The sequence below is a fragment of the Fonsecaea monophora genome (genome assembly GCF_001642475.1).
Source record: "Fonsecaea monophora strain CBS 269.37 chromosome Unknown Scaff100, whole genome shotgun sequence".
NCBI lineage: Eukaryota > Fungi > Ascomycota > Eurotiomycetes > Chaetothyriales > Herpotrichiellaceae > Fonsecaea > Fonsecaea monophora.
In genome coordinates, this window is record NW_019174031.1 from 75413 (window position 1) to 93678 (window position 18266).

General features: G+C 51.5%; 6 protein-coding genes across 6 annotated transcripts; 4 read left to right on the top strand and 2 right to left on the bottom strand.

Annotated features, from left to right (window-relative positions):
• Positions 1–648: 648 nt before the first annotated feature.
• Positions 649–1288, top strand: AYO21_09730 (hypothetical protein; the record flags this gene model as incomplete). Its single annotated transcript, XM_022659659.1, has 3 exons — positions 649–730; positions 792–1034; positions 1083–1288. The coding sequence occupies 3 exons, from the start codon at positions 649–651 to the stop codon at positions 1286–1288; spliced, it is 531 nt and encodes a 176-aa protein (XP_022508055.1).
• A 392-nt stretch (positions 1289–1680) lies between these two features.
• AYO21_09731 (hypothetical protein) lies at positions 1681–6784 on the top strand (the record flags this gene model as incomplete). The annotated part of the gene is made up of 7 exons (XM_022659660.1): positions 1681–2068; positions 2125–2717; positions 2767–2846; positions 4096–4110; positions 4169–4260; positions 4323–4737; positions 4816–6784. The coding sequence occupies 7 exons, from the start codon at positions 1681–1683 to the stop codon at positions 6782–6784; spliced, it is 3552 nt and encodes a 1183-aa protein (XP_022508056.1).
• A 124-nt stretch (positions 6785–6908) lies between these two features.
• Positions 6909–7564, bottom strand: AYO21_09732 (hypothetical protein; the record flags this gene model as incomplete). The annotated part of the gene is made up of 3 exons (XM_022659661.1): positions 6909–7145; positions 7250–7376; positions 7455–7564. 3 exons carry the CDS (start codon positions 7562–7564, stop codon positions 6909–6911), a joined length of 474 nt encoding a protein of 157 aa, XP_022508057.1.
• A 1113-nt stretch (positions 7565–8677) lies between these two features.
• AYO21_09733 (hypothetical protein) lies at positions 8678–9591 on the top strand (the record flags this gene model as incomplete). The annotated part of the gene is made up of 2 exons (XM_022659662.1): positions 8678–8974; positions 9040–9591. The coding sequence occupies 2 exons, from the start codon at positions 8678–8680 to the stop codon at positions 9589–9591; spliced, it is 849 nt and encodes a 282-aa protein (XP_022508058.1).
• A 386-nt stretch (positions 9592–9977) lies between these two features.
• AYO21_09734 (hypothetical protein) lies at positions 9978–11075 on the top strand (the record flags this gene model as incomplete). Its single annotated transcript, XM_022659663.1, has 6 exons — positions 9978–10006; positions 10069–10473; positions 10540–10640; positions 10697–10772; positions 10830–10992; positions 11049–11075. The coding sequence occupies 6 exons, from the start codon at positions 9978–9980 to the stop codon at positions 11073–11075; spliced, it is 801 nt and encodes a 266-aa protein (XP_022508059.1).
• A 303-nt stretch (positions 11076–11378) lies between these two features.
• Positions 11379–13558, bottom strand: AYO21_09735 (hypothetical protein; the record flags this gene model as incomplete). The annotated part of the gene is made up of 2 exons (XM_022659664.1): positions 11379–11675; positions 11735–13558. The coding sequence occupies 2 exons, from the start codon at positions 13556–13558 to the stop codon at positions 11379–11381; spliced, it is 2121 nt and encodes a 706-aa protein (XP_022508060.1).
• Positions 13559–18266: the final 4708 nt, after the last annotated feature.

An 18266-nucleotide genomic window follows, 5' to 3' on the forward strand; every position in this document is an offset into this window, starting at 1 on the left:
ATGCTGGCGGCAGCCTCGCTATTAAAGGTCGTTCGCAACGCTTTAATCATCAGTATCTTGCCATTACGAGTTCATTTAATCAATAAAGCAGAGAAAATGGGGCGAATTAGGCATTGAGGCCTCGATTAGTGCGTGGTGACGGACCTCTCAAAGGACGGCGGCGGTAATATTCCAGGCGAATCCTTGTCGCAGACACCATATCAGAGTGAATATCCTCTATTTTTTCGAGGAGCCCTCACTCTTGAACGTGACCCGTGTTCCCGAGAGATATGACGGTTGCGATGTGGAGACGGGTGTAGGCCGGCAGGGAGATGTCGAGCGGTGAAGCGGGTCGGCCGGCACTTCAGCGATACCATTAGAAGCTGGCCAGACAAACTCTCAAGGACGCGGTGCCTGGCCGTTTTTGGCTCTTTACGGGCTCGGTGCTCGACGATCTATCGCTGTGAGGCTAACAAATGGTATCGATGTGTCTGTGGAAGAGGCGTGTAGGTCGGCAAGCGTAGTGAGAGGTGTCAGACTGACAACTCCTGGCACATGCTTGATATATCACATTTCTCTTAATACTTGGCGCCAAGACCTGGTTCACGATCCCGATTGCCGAGTAGTCAAAAGCAAGCCCAATGCCTCGTACGAGTACATCAGATTTCTATGACGACCGACCTGGATGAATTTCAATACCCTGCCTCCTTCGCCAAGCTCCAAGCCTGTGATGCGGGCACCATGGCGACGAGTAATGATTGCTCGGGCGTGACGGGCGGTATCATTACCTGACGACAATGGCACGACCACAGAACTGAAAAACTGTTTTGCCTTCGTGACTGACAATAGCTGGTGCAATGGTGCCTATTGGATTCACGGCTGGACCAAGGACTTCACTTGCCCCGACTCTTCATATCTGACCTTGGCTCTTACAGGCCAGGGTGGGTCACCTTGGGAGACCAAATCTACACCACGGCCGGCGCTGGGCGGGCGTGAACAACCTCAACACAACATTCAGCCAAACAAGCTGTTGGCTCGATCCAGAATCTCGCCAGGTAAGTCCCACGGCATGGGATATGTCGTTTACAACCGATGTGAGCCAGCTGTGGTCATTCGTCACCGCATTTGGTCGCCTCAACTATTACTGGGTGCGGCACGGCGGCTTGATTATAACCTCGCAGGGGTTATTGCCGATGCTCACACGTCCTCCGCCTTCACAAACAGAACTATCCTGGAAGCGACACAATTTACATTTGTGGAGAGCGTCCGATCGACATACATCTATTACCACGTTGCCCGGTCAGATTAGTGAAGAGTAAATAAGTTAGAATAGTTCTGGAAACCCGAAGCACCGGAGACCCGAGCGCATTAGTTCAAGCAGAGTATTCCCTCCCGTGGATGTCTATATGATCTCGACTCTTGGTCCAGTGACTCGACGCGCCACTCTTAACCCCTCTATTCTGGGCAACTGGTATTGTTGTCGAACAATCCACTCGGACCTCGGGCTACCAAATTTGGACAAGTATCCACGCTCGATTTCTCTTCCCGAGGAGGATTTACTTCATTCAGTGATCGACCAGAGCCTGGCAGGTGGTTTCCATTTCAGACACTCTTCGCAGTCTGTTTGTCTATATTTTTGTCGTCCCTTGGTGCAGAAACATTACCTTGACTCTTCCTCCGTCAGCGGTTTCATTAATGACCATGGAAGAGATTCCAAAGCAGTGCCTCGCCGGCGTGGTTGTCAATGAGGGGCCAGACTTCCACGTCGAGGTCGTCGAGGTGCCTGTCCCAGAGCCCGGCCCCTATGAAGTCCTGATCAAGCTCAACACAACGGGCTTGTGCATGTCCGATGTGCACTATATGCTCAATGACCTGGGCGTGCCATCCATGTCACATTTTAAGACGAGATCTCCCGGCCACGAAGGTGCGGGAGTAATTGTGAAAGTTGGAGCGCAGGTCACATCCCTCAAGGTAGGCCAGCGTGCTGGAATCAAACCAACTTGGGATGTTTGTCATGCATGCGATGTCTGTCTGTCCGGTCGGGAGAATTACTGTAAAGGCATGGTCTCCACGGGACTGCAAAAACCTGGTTTGTTTCCTCGATCCTACACAAGTAGTCTCTTTTAGCTGATGGCGATCTCAAAGGCTCATATCAACAGTACATCGTCTCGCCGGAGCGATATACTGCCCTGATTCCAGACGGTGTAAGCGACTATATCGCGGGACCAGTCATGTGCTCAGCATCCACTATGCTGCATTCTCTAAAGACGGCCAACCTGTCAGCAGGGCAATGGGCTGTGTTCGTTGGTGGCGGAGGCGGGGTTGGGCTTCAAGGCGTTCAGCTGGCATACGCTATGGGCCTCCGTCCTATCGTGGTTGACACTGGGGCGAAACGAGAGGAACTGAGTCGAAAGTACGGCGCTGAGCATTTCGTGGACTTCAGAGAGACCAAGGACGCAGTGGCTGATGTAGTGACGTTGACCGATGGCGGTGCCCACGGTGTCTTTGTGACTGCGATCCAAGCCTATCCCACTGCCATGGGGTTCCTTGGTGATCGAGTAGGAGGAAGGCTGATGTGTATTGGTCTTGGACCCCCAAATACGCATACCATCACCCTTGATCCGACTGTTTCGAATTTTATGGCTAGAAACCAATCAGTCACAAGCACCATCGTCAGCTCATTGGGCGAAATCACACAGGCACTTGACTTTGCTAAACGCAGTGAGTTCAATCCCCATGTGAGCAGTGTTGAGCAGTTGATTGACCAATGATCTACGAGCAGAAAAGCTTCATCTCGACCCAGAAATCGTCGGAGTGTCGCAGTGGAACGAGGCGGTTCAGCGTTTGAAGAACGGACAAGTCGCTGGGTAATGCACCCTCCTTCTCATTCATGGTCGAAGGTCAGCTGACAAAAAATGATTAGGCGTATCGTAGTAGACTTTAACAAGCCATAAAAGTCCAGTCCAGCCCAGCTCAACCTATCAAAGTTCAAGGCTCTAGGTCTCATCCCTCAACGACTGGATGACTCTCTATTCTCGAGCCGACAATAGAGACTGGTGGGAGTAGAAGCAATACACTAGCCAAGAGCCGAGAACCGCTATAAGACTTTGTCAAACTCTTTTCTCTTCCTCTTCTTTGCTGTGGTCCTTTTGAGGCCGTCGGTCGGATTCCAATTCAAGATCGCCCGAATATCGCCCGCCTTGCCCGCCTCGCGCTGGTTAGCAGCAACCAGATGTGACCCTAACTATTTTTTCACGAAGAAACCCATTATTCTCTATGTCCTTACTATGATTGAACCATGATTGGCTGTGCCGTTGAACGATCCCCTGGTGACGGAGATTGTAACCGAGGACATCACGTCGTTCGATACTTCAGGCATACTGACACAGCGACAGCGTGTCAATTCCCCGTCTCCTGCAACCATACAGCTGGATGTCGACGTTGTATTTCCTATAGGTCATTCACACCTGCGTGAACTGGTTCGTATCAGGGGTGTCGTGTCCAGCAAGGCACTGCTCGGCCTCACAAGCTAAACTAGCTATTATTCTCTAGATAAACTCTCGTTGTTCTGGCGCACACTAGGTGTTATTCTACTGGTTCCTAAGACCTTCATCGGTCCCCCCAGGCCCCAGCTGGGGGAGGGGATCATCGAACTGGGGGCAACCCCGCAAACTACCTAGTGACTAGGCAGGTATACGAGGGACAGAAAATATGATCTATGGATCATGCCGTCCCCAGAAAATTCCTCAAAGGCTCGACTTTTCTCTTTGATCCCTTCGAATAGGGTCCCCTGAGATCTCCGCTTTCTTCCAACTTCGAATTGGCCACAAAATTAACCACCAACACCTCGTATGTAAACATCAGACGATACTTGTCTTACTTTTTCATCTCAAGTAGACAATATACCCAATGCCAGAATCCATGACCCAGGCTGATCGATCACCTTTTGCATGCAAGTTCTGCAAAAAGTATGTGCTGCTCTCTCCTCTCTGTCTTTTGTCTGTTCAATCATAGGGTGCGTCGCTGGCGTGGCTGATGTGCGATTGGCTCCCGTCTTCTTGATGAACCCAAAGTATGAGGTACATGGCAACATAGCAAGCTGACATGAACTCTTAGGCGCAAGGTCAAATGGTATGCTGGACGACCACATCTAGATAGATCTAGCTGATGTGAATCGTGTTCGATGCAGTGATCGCATCCTCCCTAGATGCTCGATATGCCTCAAGACGCAACAAGAATGTGACTATCCATCCGAAGCAGCAAGACCTGGTCCCAAGCTCGGTATGATATGAGGCTCCAAGCATCCATCCGTGGTCGCGCTCGTTCGCTGATGGCTTGTATAGGCACAACCAGACGGAAAAGACCTCGATCTAGCTCTCTGGAGAAGCAGTGCGACAAGCCCACCATCACAGAAGTCTCGGACTCTACTGCGCCTGTCGAGAGCGCCGACGGCAGGACAGAGCTGGAAGCGAGCACGGCTCTGGTTTCGAGTGCTAATGCTGCCAATGGAAGCCCGACACCAACGTCTGCCAGTTTCAAGTCGGGGCCTGTCGGTGGCTATCCTCTGACACCTGTTGCTACGCCGCTCGATGTACGCACTTTGGCCTTTATCATGCATCCTTCTCACGAGACAGCCATAACCCTCTCCAACATGGAGTTTGTGTCTTCCAGCAAGTCGAGCACCACGCTAGACAACATAGACCGGCTCGCGCAAGCGTGTGCCTTGCTCAAAGTCCCAGCAAATGCTCTTCAGTCGTAGTAGGTGGTCTTGTCCCTTCCTTCTTCAGTGCTTTGCTTCTGGCGTGATCGAGGCTGACCCTCTGTCCTCCTCAACAGTTTAGACCTCTACTTCGACAATATGACATCCTTTTCGCTTTTCCATCGACCTACCTTTGCGGCCAAGTTGTGCGCCATCGACTCGGTAGAGCAGCTCGCAGCGTTGCTTGCATCGATCTTCTCATTTTCAGCGCGCTATAGATTCACCTCGGATCAGGGCGCCACTGACTTGGACGACGGTCTCGGTCCACTACTTCCGCCCAAACATTTCGAGGACATGGCTCTACGATATGTCGATCAAGCACTGGCCGAGTACTCGGATCGCTCACCGCCGCTGTGTGTCTTACAAGCTCTCGTCCTCAACACATTCAGCCAGCTAATCAAAGGGGTCCGGGGTGCAGCTTGGCGGCGGCTGGGGATCTGCGTCCGTGTCGCATACGAGCTTGACCTCCATCACGTTGACCGAGATAACACGCCCGAACAGCAAGACCCAGATATCTGGTGCCGGATAGAGGAGTGCAGGCGCGCCTGGTGGGCAATCTGGGAGATGGACAACTTTGCCAGCCTCATAAGGCGCTGTCCAACCGCTGTCGACGGTACTGATAACGAGACACGCTTCCCAGTGGCGGACGAAGAGTGGTTCGCTCTGCGCTTCACCCCCAGTTGCTTTCTTGAGACGAAGCCAATGGAGCGGTTAAAGGCTCTTCAACAATGCAGTACCCAGAGCTCCAAGGCATGGTTTCTCGTACTGGATTCTCTCATGCGCGAGGGCCATCGACTCTCGAAATTCAGAAGCCCGTGCCCTGGTAGGGGGACATCGCCTCCTTCAGCCTGGTCTCCGTCCGACGAACCATCAAAGGACAATACGGAGAGTTTACAGATCCTTGCCAATGCTCTGCGGTGCTTCAGCATGGCTCTTCCAAAGCATCTGCGCTACCGGGATGGGTTTTTGTCCTTCACTGCCAATGACCCAGCAATACGACAGCTGCACAGTGCGAAGTACAGCATCCATGTAACCACTCAGCTCACGCGTATGATGATCCATCATCAAGACGCGTACCATGGTGCCCAGCAAGATCTACATCTAACCGGTCTTCAGGAGGGCCCGAACCAAGATTCAGATGCCACATCAGAGAACGAGTCGCTGAGCCTGCGTCTCGGACCAGCCAGAGAGGGGATGCAGCAGTTCATCGAGGCTGCGGATGAGCTGCTCCGCATTGTGTCATGGAGCTCAGAGGAGCATGTCCGCTATGTCAACCCGTTCCTAGCCAGCACCATCTGGTACGGGGCAGTGGTTCATTTGGGCTGGAAAGTGCTGGCACCACCAAGCACGAACCTCGACTGGGTCGAATCCAAGTTTACCGTGCTACATATGATCCTGATGGAGTTCTCCGAGTTCTGGGACTTGCCCAAAACGCTCCAGGAGAATCTGGCGTCAGTTGAAGGCAAATTGCGCTTGTTCAAAACCCCCAAAGCTCGCCGGCCGTCTCACCCGAATCATACCACCTGCGCGAATAGAGATAGGAACACAAGTTCATCTACCAACAATGTGCAGTCCACGATTTCGAGAGATCGTCATGTCGGTGGCCACTTCCCAGCTGCACAATCATCTATGGCTCATAACTCCGCCATTGACGCCGATTGCCTCCCAAATTGTAACCGGGACGACAGTCACTCTGTGGGTGCCCAGCAATTCCTGCCGGCTAGATTGGACATGAATCCTGACGGCAGAGCCACGGCTTCTAACGGCAGTGGTCGGGAAAGTCGCTATGCTTCTATCGACGAGGTCGCCGTCGCATCAGCGATGGGTGGTATGGGAACCAAGGACTGTGACGACCACAATGACCATTACACGTTTGACGAGTCCTGCCTATCGAGCACTGACATGTTGAATGGGGACGGCAACTATGGTGAGCAAGCCACAAACAACTATCAGACTCGCGGACTATGGGACGACTTGACGTGGGATCTGGACTTCGCAATGGATCCTAGGAGTTTGTTTCGAGGTATCATGGATTATAATAACTGAAGGGGACTGGAACACGGCTCTCAGGGATAAATTCTTGCCTGTTTTACGGCTAGTGAGAATCGGAGTCAGGGCGCATCCGATTCTACAGTAGCATTGCTTCTTGTAGAAATCAAGATATGTAACATTACTTTCCGGCGTCGCTCCAAACACGCCAGCTGTTCCGAAGGATATCAGATTTCTCTGCCTCATGATCTATCCATGGTTTCAACAATCCAAGCACCCTTCCATCGTCGACCGAGTAGAAGTAAGCAGCCAATACCGCTGCCACAATGGCCACAATGATGCCGTAGAGCATGAGGTTGCTGGAAGGGTTATCCTTCACCTTGCTTTTGAGTCGAGCCTTCGCAACGGCATCGGCGGACTGAACCGACATGCAACATTAGCCTTGCTCTGTGGATGGAACAATAGAGCTGGGGTTGTAGTGGAAGATGAAAACCATAAGTTAAATGTTTGTTCGGAACATACCACTTGGTCCAACGACCCTATCAAGAGTTCTCTGAGCTGGTCATGGGCTTCCTTTGAATGGCCAACCTCGTCAAATGCTTCGGTACCATCCTTGCCCGCGCAATCCATAATCACTTCCTCCCCTCCTCTTTAATATGAAACAATTAGCACGACGTTCTACCTCCCGCCACCCCCGGGAGATGCCATCCCATACAGCAGGACTTACGGATGTTCTTCGACAAAGCGTGTAACATCATAGACCTGGTTTCCATAGATCATGTACAGGTCGCCTTTCCTCGCATGTTGAGAGACCTGCGCGAGGCTGAATTGCTTCATGGCCCTGAGAGCAAGCTTCCGAAAGGTGTTTTGCCGTTGCAGTCCTCACAAATAGATCAAAACACCGCAAATAAGAGTCCGCAAATAAGGGTCATTACCATACCACAGAGAAGGGCGGATTGTTGTAATGTAACCAGCAGTGACCACTCTGAGATGGGCGCTTTGTGGTTGAGCCCAAAGTCATCTTCATTGCTGGTTCCGTGACTCGCTGATGTGTATCAGCACATTCGGGTCACATTTCTGTGTCTATCAGCCACTCGGGGCATTGTCGTGACCCGCCGTCAACCACACTCATCAAGGCCGTCGACCGAACTCAATCCTTGATGCGCCGGACGTACAGTCCACAAGGCGGCAAGGGGGAAGAAGAACTTTGTCGACTTCAGCCTCGGTACTGCCATGACGCAGATCGGGTGGGTTAGACAAGAAAGTCCGTCGCCATTCCCGGAAATGTGATCAACTTCGCCCGTTTGAGGGGGCGGGCTATCATCGGTCGGATTATGGTTGGTCGAGGCTTTAACCCATTATTGTGGAGACAAAGCTAGGACGCGGGAAGGCACTGCAAGGACTCACCTCGAGTATCCGAGTGCTTCGAATTATAGGCGTCGGACTGCGGCCCATTGCCCAGCCAGATTTTTCCAAACGAGTGCGGCCATTACCAAGGAACTTTCGAGTATCCAATGCCTGTACATTTTTTTTTTTAAAGGATTCTTGCGTCACGACAGCGTTGCTGGCGGTTTAACAAGAGAAGGGTCTAGGAATACGATGTGATGTACGACTCGGCAGGGCTGTGGATACTCGACCCCGCAGACTCCGTTAGATCAGGAACAATTACGGGGTATAAGGGACTTGTAGAGAGTCATACGGGCACGAGGAGTTCATAGTCAATCATTGACCCGGTGCCACCGTGGGGTATTTCCTTGAAATGTTCTCCATGCGTCCATTTGAGTGTCGGCCAGACTTGTCCAACCAAGCATCCCTTTACCTTTGCCGGCATACCTCGCAATAGCTTACCCGTCAGCGTACTTCAGCTGGGTTTATTTGTTCGAACCTCCGTGCTACGGTAAACACTAAAGACAGCATACGAAGAAAAATATCAGGACACCCATCAGCAACATGAGCGCCGCACTGAGTTACAAACTTAACGGAACTGGACGTCTTCATCAGCGAGTTGCCATCGTGACGGGCTCATCGTCTGGACTGGGTCGTGGAATTGCGTTGGCTCTGGCTCGTGAAGGCGCCCATGTGATATGCGCCGACCGTGTTGCCGAAGCACGTCAGGATGGCTTCGAGGAAGACAAGCACATCCCCACGCACGAAGTCATCAACAACAACGGCGGCAAGGCTTGCTTCCAGAAGTGTGACTTGATGAAAGTAGCCGAAATTGTGGCTCTGATCGAGTTTGCGGTCAAGGTAAGCAATCAAACAAGCAAAATCCCATGTCGTGGTGCTGGCTAGTCTAACACGGCATATGCCAGACATTCAACAAACTAGACATTCTCGTCAACAACGCTGGCCTGTGGATGCCGTTGCGTGACTTTGTAGAAGAGACCGAGGAGCAGTGGGACGCCATGTTCGCCATCAATGCCAAAGGCACAGCCACCGCGATGCGCGAGGCCATCAAGCAATTCCTCAAACAGCCCGTTGATCAAGTCTCTGGGTCGCGGGGGCGGATTGTCAACATCTCCTCGAGCGCTGGCGGCCGCACAGCTATCCGTCGGGAGGCTACGTATGCTGCGAGTAAGGCAGCGGTGGCCATGCTGACCCAGAACGTTGCTCTCGACCACGCCAAAGACTACATCAACGTCAACGGCGTGTGTCCCGGTGTGGTTCGGAGTGGTGCAGCCAGTATCAACTTCCGAACACCGGCCATCATCACCGAGATGCAGAAGGGCACCCCTTGGCCCAGACTGGGAGAGCCACTGGATATCGCAAAGGCAGTGGTGTTCTTGTGTAGTGATGACGCCCAATGGATCACAGGCCAAAATTTGGCCGTGGACGGTGGATTCACGATCGGCATACCGTTGTAATTGATGTATTATTCGCTAGATACCGCTGAATAAAATTTGATGTTGTGTATGGCGGAACTAATGACCAAGCCTCCCACTCGATAGACGCTTCCAACATCAACCTGACCGCAGAGTCTCTCCATAGGGCTCTTTGACGGGTTCTGTCATGACGACGGAAGAGTATGTACAGGTGACATGTAGTTTGCCCGCTAAGACAATCGTCCGGACCGATGAAAATGCCCGACGGTCCATTGCTGAGCGAGAATGGCGAATCCACAGACATCCACGGAGCTGACCTGGGTATTATTCCATCTCCATTCCAATATTGCCAGCAACCCGAATTTCCAGACCTTACAATGCTTGCATCACATTAAATCGCTGTAGGCTCATTGACACGCAAGGCAACCATGTCATTGACCGGACTCGGACTAAAAGGGTGAGTAACAAACAGCCTCCCGCCCCAGGCAATGTGGTACTTGTGGTCTGACTATTGCAAAGGGTCGCTCTCATCACTGGAGCAGGTGGTGCTCTTGGACGAGCGGTTGCTCTCCAATTTGCTCGTGATGGGGTCAGGCAGATCGCTGGCCTGGATCTCTCAAAGAAAGCATTGAGTGAGACCGCTGCAGCGTTGACCGCTGAAGTCCCCGACGTGGATTTCCTGCAACTTGCAGTAGATATATCGGATGAGGAGCAGGTGGCTCGTGCCTTCAAGTCGACTATCGATCGATTTGGTAGGATCGACTACGCTATCAACAACGCGGCCATTGCCGCGCCTTTCGTGCCAACTGGGGAAGCAACACTTGAAGCCTTCGAAAAGGTCCAGAGAATCAACCTGAGAGGCACCTGGCTCTGTGAGAGGGAAGAATTGAGACATATGGAGAAGCAAGAGCTGTTGGAGGCTCAGTAAGCGTGCCAGAATCCGCCCACCATGATCCAACATTTGCGATGGTAATCCTGACTCGTCTCCAGTAACGGCCGAGCCCCTGGTAGGGGCTCGATTGTGGTGATTTCGTCCCTTCTCGGCATCCGAGCCATTCCCTTGGATGGACTGTACACTATCTCCAAGCATGGTTGGTCCTTACTTTGAGTCCATTGTGTGTACCATGTGCTGACCAGGAGTCTCCAGGGCTGATCGGCATGGTACGGACGGATGCGCTTGACTATGCAAAGCAAGGAATTCGAGTTAACGCTGTTTGCCCTGGGTAAGTATCTGACAGTTGGCGCGGAGATCGACTCACTGACCCGTTTGTCTCATCCAGATTCATCGATACTCCGTTGGTGACACCTACAATCCGGGAGTTGCTTGCTCCACAAATTGAAAAGACCCCCATGGGTAGATTGGCAAGTCCGCAAGAGGTAGCCGACGCGGTAGTCTACCTGTCAAGCGACAGAGCAAGCTATGTAACCGGGTCGGTGCTCTCGGTGAGTAGCTTTCATTCTTCGTCCCAGCGACCAGACCGAAGCTAATACCGAGACAGGTTGATGGAGGATACAGTGCACAGTAGAAGTCGGAAGTTTTACCACCATCTGACCTTCGGCCACCCGTTAAACTGGTCTGTTAGACTTTTGGCTTGGATATGATTTGACAGCGAATCTACAAACAGCCATGATTTCTTGGCATTGTCCCTGCAACTCTCCTGCCAATTAGTATAGTATCGTTTTCGGAAAGTCCAAGTGATACTTCTCGGTGGAGATGGATCACAATCAAATCGTGAGGCTGCGTGCTATCTACACAATACATGTCGGTCAAATGACGACATGTCAGCCCCAAGCTGCGAGCTCCAAATAACAATATTGCCCTCTGTGGTTCAGGACCATGCATCCTCTTGGTACTGATTCGCAGCTCTCATCTGCTTGACAACAGCAGCCGCCTCCGCAGGTGGGACGGCCCTTCGCTCGGAAATGATTTGTTCTAGCAGGCTACTCACGTCCTTTGCCATTGCCGCGTCGCCACAGACATAAAAGTGGGCATCTTTACTGAGGAGGGAACTGATCTCTGCGCCAAACTGACGTATTTTGTCTTGGACATATACCTTCTTGCTAGGAGTCTGGCGCGAGAATGCCGTGATCATTCTGAAGTTGGATCCGAGGATTCGTCCATATTCCTGGATCGTCCGTCAGCACAAAAGCCTGGAAGTGTGGTGCTAGGAAACTTGTCACTTACCGCCCATTCCTCCTCGTAGATGAAGTCTTCTTTTTGCTTGCGACAACCGAAGAACAGCATGGTCAGTCCTACATCAAGCCCTGCCTTCCTTTGCTCTGATCGCTCCTGCACAAATGCTCTGAACGGCGCAACACCCGTGCCAGGACCGACCATGATAATCGGCGTGGTGGTGCTGGCTGGTAGGCGGAATGTAGATGGTCGGATATACATAGCAACACGAACGCCGTCGTAGTGCTTGCGGGGTGGATCAACGGTATAGCGGGCGGCGTAGGGGTCTCGTGAAGAGACATTATTGTGCTTCTGTTCAAGGGCAAGGAGATAGTTGGTTGCCACGCCCTTGAAGCAAAGATCGGTGGATGCGATAGGGTGAGTTTCTACCTTGGTCGTGATGCTCAGTCGATGTTTCAACGCCAGTGATGACGATGATATAGAGTAGATGCGTGGTTGTAAGGCTACAAGGCTTTCCAGCAGCATACTGAAAGGCACATTCTCCCATGTCGCGCCTTGGGCCACGAGCTCGAGCGTCTGGGAGATGTTCAGCTCTCGCTCAGTGATCTGGCTGTGGAAGTAGTCTTTGTCGTTTCCTAGCTTTTCCATTTCTTCTCTGACATCCGCTGTAGGCGCGTAATTAGAGAGCTGCTGAATGAATTGTCGTGAAACCGAGGCCCCGATCTCCAGCCTGTATCGCACAATCGTGTCATAGGTGGTGGGGACAGGAAATGCCACTTTGGCAGTCCGCTCGATGGCCTTCACATCAACGACAGTGTCACGTTTCGACTCCAATCCGAAAACCCGAAGGAATCGATCTACTTCCACACCCGAGTTCACAGGCAAGATAGAGACATGGTCGCCCGTCTCGTAACTCAGGTCCGAGCCCATCAGGTCGAACTCCATGTGCAGGCAGTTTCTGTCTTTGGCCTTAAATATCTGTCGAGCGACAGCCAGAGGAGCAGGGAAGGGGTTATGAGAGTCGAAAGGGCCTCTGAGGACACCCTGCAGCTGCAGTTTGTTGGGCTCGCCGAGATAGACCGCCGGGCTTGATTTGGAGAGGCCGGCGAGCTCAGAGACATCGAAGATAGGCTCATACACCGCAGTACGCTCGGTTAGGTTCATCTCTTGGGCCAGGGCTTTCCACATGGGTTCTTTCCAGACCATAAAGTCTTCCTCTGTTGTCTTCTCTCCGTCGTCACCACGACCGGCCGGCGCAATTCGATGAGCACCAAGGCTTTCGAGAGTGGCGTCAATCTTCTTCGAGACAGCATTAAAGTGCTCGTACGTTGAATTTCCCAGGCCAAAGGATAAGTACTTCACGTTGGAAAGCGAAGAGCCTCCGTTGTCAAAGGTGACATCGTCAGCCGTGATAAAATTATAGAAGTCTTGCGCATTGTCCGTCGGCTCTCCTTCTCCGAAGGTGGCCATGATGAACATGGCGACAGCTGTGCTCGGGAACTCGTTCAAGTTGGTGCAATCGTAGTCTTCCAGGTTGGCCAGCATGGTCCTCAGTCCAAAGCGAGAGTGACCCTCCTTTGCGAGCCGCGCAGCAATGTCCTCGGCAAAGCCTGTTTGCGAGCCGAAGAAGATGACGCAGTTCTTGTCGGAGGCTTTCATTTGCTCAACAATGTTTCGGCTGCCATTGTTGGCCGGCAGTTTCTTGAAGCCGGAGGATTTTGCTGGTGGCTTCTTACTCGCAAAGTCCTGAAGATACCAGAGTGCTGCTACAATAAGGAAAACCAGGACAGTGGCGATCTCAGAGCCGCTGAGGGATCCTATCTTGTGCATGAGGATATCTGCATTGGCGGCAGATCCGAGCTTTGCTGATGCCATTTTTGAAGGCGATGTTTTGTGGTTGAAGCGGTCAATGTCCTAGATTGTCAGAAGCTGCACAATCCATGCCCTGGTATACAGGGTTCAGGAGATATAGGGCCCAGCAGAGAGTGCTCTGTAGCCTTTTGTTCAGACCCATGCTCTGGCCTCTCCTCCACAGTGCCGGGGCTCTTCATGGGGTTGCAATGCTCCTGGCTGGACTCGCATACTCTGGCATGTAGCCATGGTGCTAATTGTCCGCATTCCGCAGCGCTATGGTACACATAGGCTAGCCAGGCTATTTGCCCGAGCTCATCTCCAGGTGTATTCGTCTCTAGGTATTGGCATAGATTTACCCAGATTCGGGGGGTTTTCGGGGCATATTCTGGGGCGACGTGGAGCCAACTGGACCCCCGTGCTATCAGATTCCAATCCCCGGACCAAAATCTGGATGGTCTCGGAGCCTAGATGGTTGATGTCATATCACTGATCGAAATGGCCCAACTACACGAGCAGCACGCGTGTCGGACCAGAAAGTGTGGTCGAGCAGAGTGCCAATATTCAGCGGCGACAGTCCGCCTGGTCTTGGCACCACCCGCTTTGGACTGTAGCCTGCCGCTTTATTCCAACATCATGTGACCTGGTTCAACTTCACTCCAGTCTCAGCTAGGAGGACCACGCAGGTGCCTAGAATGTTCAAAGGATGGTTCCTCAAAGTTGTTTCTCTGGAGGAGAATAGAGCAGCTGAGCTAGCTGCATGGCCGTGACTGCTTCATGCATGCACTTTATGGCTCCAATTGTCTAGACTTAAAGTCTCAACCACATCTACTTACATCACCCAATGGCATCAAGATTGAAAGTCATGGTCTGCCCTCTTGCACAGAAAGCACGGGCTGTCAAAACGCTTGTGGCGCTCGGTGCCGAAGCTGGTCCCTGCAATATCATGAGTGGCTTTCCGAGACAGCCGTCTCTAATGGGCAGTGGCTCAAGGCAAAGCGGTGGATGTGAATGCGATTTGCACATATGTATAGCTCTAATGGGGTGGAGATCTCGCTCTTCCTCACGATGCTTGTCATGTTCTAATACCGTCAATAGGTCTGTCATTCATACCAAAACCCTGATAAATCAATAGTATTGGGGCCTACATTGACTCCAGATATTTCTCAACGCGTACACAGATGCTCCCACATGGAATGGCAGTGATGAAGTCATGACTGCTAGGAATAGGGAAGGTTGGATTGTTGTTCGAACAATGACTTGGTACGAGCTGTAGTTGAAAGAATACATTCCCGAGTTCCTTATGAGCGTCTTTGGCACTCTACCTGACGCAGGCTTCGCCTTGTACATTGGCATGCACGGAGGAGGCCATGCCGCAGATTATTAAAAGAACAACGATTGGTTCCACTGGCCCGTCCAGCTCGGCGCCGTCTACGTGTATATGGGTTTCGCTGACTAAATTGTTAGTGGAAAATACAAGGACAACCACTTGGGTCACGCACTTTACGCTATCCGCTCAAGTTCCGATTGAGATGCTCATAATAAACATGCCCCTGAACACCCCTTTCGCCTTGAAGAATGCTCCTCAGAGCCCTTCATACACTCCAGACTCTCAAGCCACCTCATTTATCGACTCTAACAAGATCTACCTTTGAGTTACTTGGGCGGAGGCATTGTGTCTACTCCTTGTCCATCAACCTGGCTGACCGACTAGCCGCGGCCCACATGTCTGTTGGAAACCTGGAGATGTTCAACTCGACATTTTTGTCAACACGCCTATCTGTTTGTGAGTTGGTGACGAACACTTCGCCTACGATCGTAATACTCACACGGTGGGTTTGGCCTTCAAGCTCAACGCTCTCGCATCACGCCACCAAGGCTACTTCCCACGGCTCCGTCCTGCTTGCAACATCGAACTCGATCCAAAAATGGCCGTGCGAGCGTCTTTCCTACTGACTGTAGCTCCACAAGGACACCAACTGTTCAACTACCTCCGAGGCGACCTTTGAAGCTGCGAGCAACTCCTTCGCCGGCCGAGCTGGGGATTCTCTTGTCGGAGACTATGGCTGACTTCAACGCGAAGTCAAGGCGTATCTGCGCGCAGACGGCGAGAAAAAGCGGCGTTTTGGCACCTGTACGGTGAGCGTCGCCGAAGGGACCAAGAAATTGATACTGGATGCACGGGGCGATGACTAACCAGTGGATCAGAGAAGCAGCCCAACGGCCTAGCTAAGGAGTGGGCTGACGAGACCAAGGTGTTACCATACATGATTCACGGATGAACGGGATGCTCTAGCGAAAGATGGCTCAATCGATATTGTGCTTTGACCCTGTAAACTATTCACAATATTGAGTTGGTAATGGACCACACCAGATGGATTCCTTCTAGACTGAGTGCCGCTACTGTAGTAAGAACTAGCAAGCATGCGTACACTGCTGCGGTGGACTCGGATAGCTTCCAGAAGAGTGCATGATTTATTCGGTCCACCGGCTCACCTGCTCTGATGTTGACTTCACTATCACCTCGAACCTTTCTAGGTGTGATTAGCCTAACCTTTCCATTTTATCAAATACTAATATATATATATATATTAAATCAACAGAATTCCTTCCACAATTCCTCGCTAGGACTGGTCAAACAAGCATCGGCTTGTAGACGTGCTGGCGACGAATTGTCAACAACGCTCCGCCTTCGAACGATAGAAAGACAGGTACAAGGGGCATACAGTCAGTATCACTGACCTCCCTACCTCATCCACCTCCTCCTTCCTTCCCTGCGCAAAATGACAACGAAAAAAAACCCTGCGAACCCGGGTTTTCGCTCACCACATCCTCCCTTTCGACTGGAGGTTGTGGCAGAGTTTTTGATTGTCGTCGGCAAAGCGATCTGGTCTTGGCATTGGTGTCGTTTTTAAAACCATCTATGAGGTCCTTGCCCCTCTGACCCTTCGATTCGCCCTTATATGAACGGCCCAGTTCTGTCCTGCACCTTCGTCTGCACATCGCCCTCCCGTCACCAAATCAGGATCTGAAAAGTGTCCCTCGAGGGTTTGTCGCTTTCTGCATATACATGAACAGTCCCCTTCTCCCAGCATGCTTAAGAGCACATGCGACCTGGCAACATGTTTCATGTTAGCACCAGCCCGACCACCACGGAAATGATATACAGTACCAGTGTACAGAACCATATATTAATAAAACAGGAACTAGCATTTTCTCGAAAAACCTAGAGACGTATCGATGGCCAACACTGGTGCCTCCGAGCCACCTGATCTCATCACCAAGGTTAAAATTGACCATCTGTCGCACAAATTTACTACGTGGACTCATATACAGCGCTTGCGGCTGAAGTCCTACGTGCAAGGGACAGATTGGGAGGTATCGGCATCGCTTGCCAGCAACTTGAGAACAACTTGGCTAGGTAGAATCCAGATTCAGGTAAATTTTACTATCACTTCGCAAATATGCTGGGTGACTTTGGGGTGACTTTGTTCCGCTCCTTGACAGGCAATTGCAGCCCTTGAAGAGCTTCTTGGATAGGATGCGACATCTACGTTGACGGTGCCAAGCTGGACAAGATAGCAAGCTGCCCAGCCAACACCCGCAGACAGAATTCAAAACGACGTTAATGGCACTGAAAAGTACAAGAGAACACACACTGGGTCTTTTGAAACACCATAGGCACGAACTGGGGCAGATTACGGTGCTGGACATAAGACCAGCTTCCACCAAGTCAGAAATTCTTACCACCCCGGGCACAAATAGGTGGTCGAGATCCGCAGTTCTACCTCCTACGGCAACCTGTTCGGACCCAGTGTCACGACTTTAGGCTCCGCGATGGCGGTCAAAGACCATCTTGATAGTTTCAACAGATGGTTCATGCTTCCGAATAAAGTCGTAGTATCTATCAACAATAGAGTCCGCTGGTCAATATACGGGCAAACATTGACACTCCATCTGGGTCTCTGCTCTCGGTCGTTAACGACGAAATCAACAAGATCCAGAAGTTTGCGGACGCGGTTGCCGAGTTGTACGACTACCTCAACTGCATGAATCCACTTTCGGACGCCGCGAATGTGAACTAATGCGGCGGCCACTATCATTCAAGTAGCTCAAATGGAACCTTAATGACGTGACAAAAATCATAGGATACTAACGCATACACTTGGTCGATTTCGAAGGAAAAGGATTGACTATATAGTGACCCTCGATGTCTCTGACAAAATACTTGATTGACTGACTCACTGCTTACTTTGCTTCTTCACGGCCGTCCTCACGCTGCTAAAGCTAGTCATGGCTCATCTTACGTGCCGGGATGCTCAGGTCTGCAAATGGAAGTGGACTTCGGAGAGGACAAGATACGCTGCTGACCTAAGTGGCATTGGGCAGTGATTAATTCCGAGTGCCGTGTATCAGACAGTGCCATTCTGTACGACTGGTTACGGTGGAGGTTGTGGCTATCTTGTGGAAGAGAAACAGATAAGTGATGTATTTATAACATACGTGCTCGATACTGCACTCGGTCTTGTGGAAGTTTGTATCATGGGAGAGAGCTACTTAAATCTCTTGACATCCCAATCTCACTCAAATGGTGCAAGATCCTTTAACGACTTCTCATACTCGCGCTTGACTACTGCAACGTGCTTCTCGCTCCTTGGCTTGAATATAACTTTGAAAGGATGTGGTGCGTGCAAGAGGCCGTTCGAGTAGTCCTCTGGATCCAGAGATATAG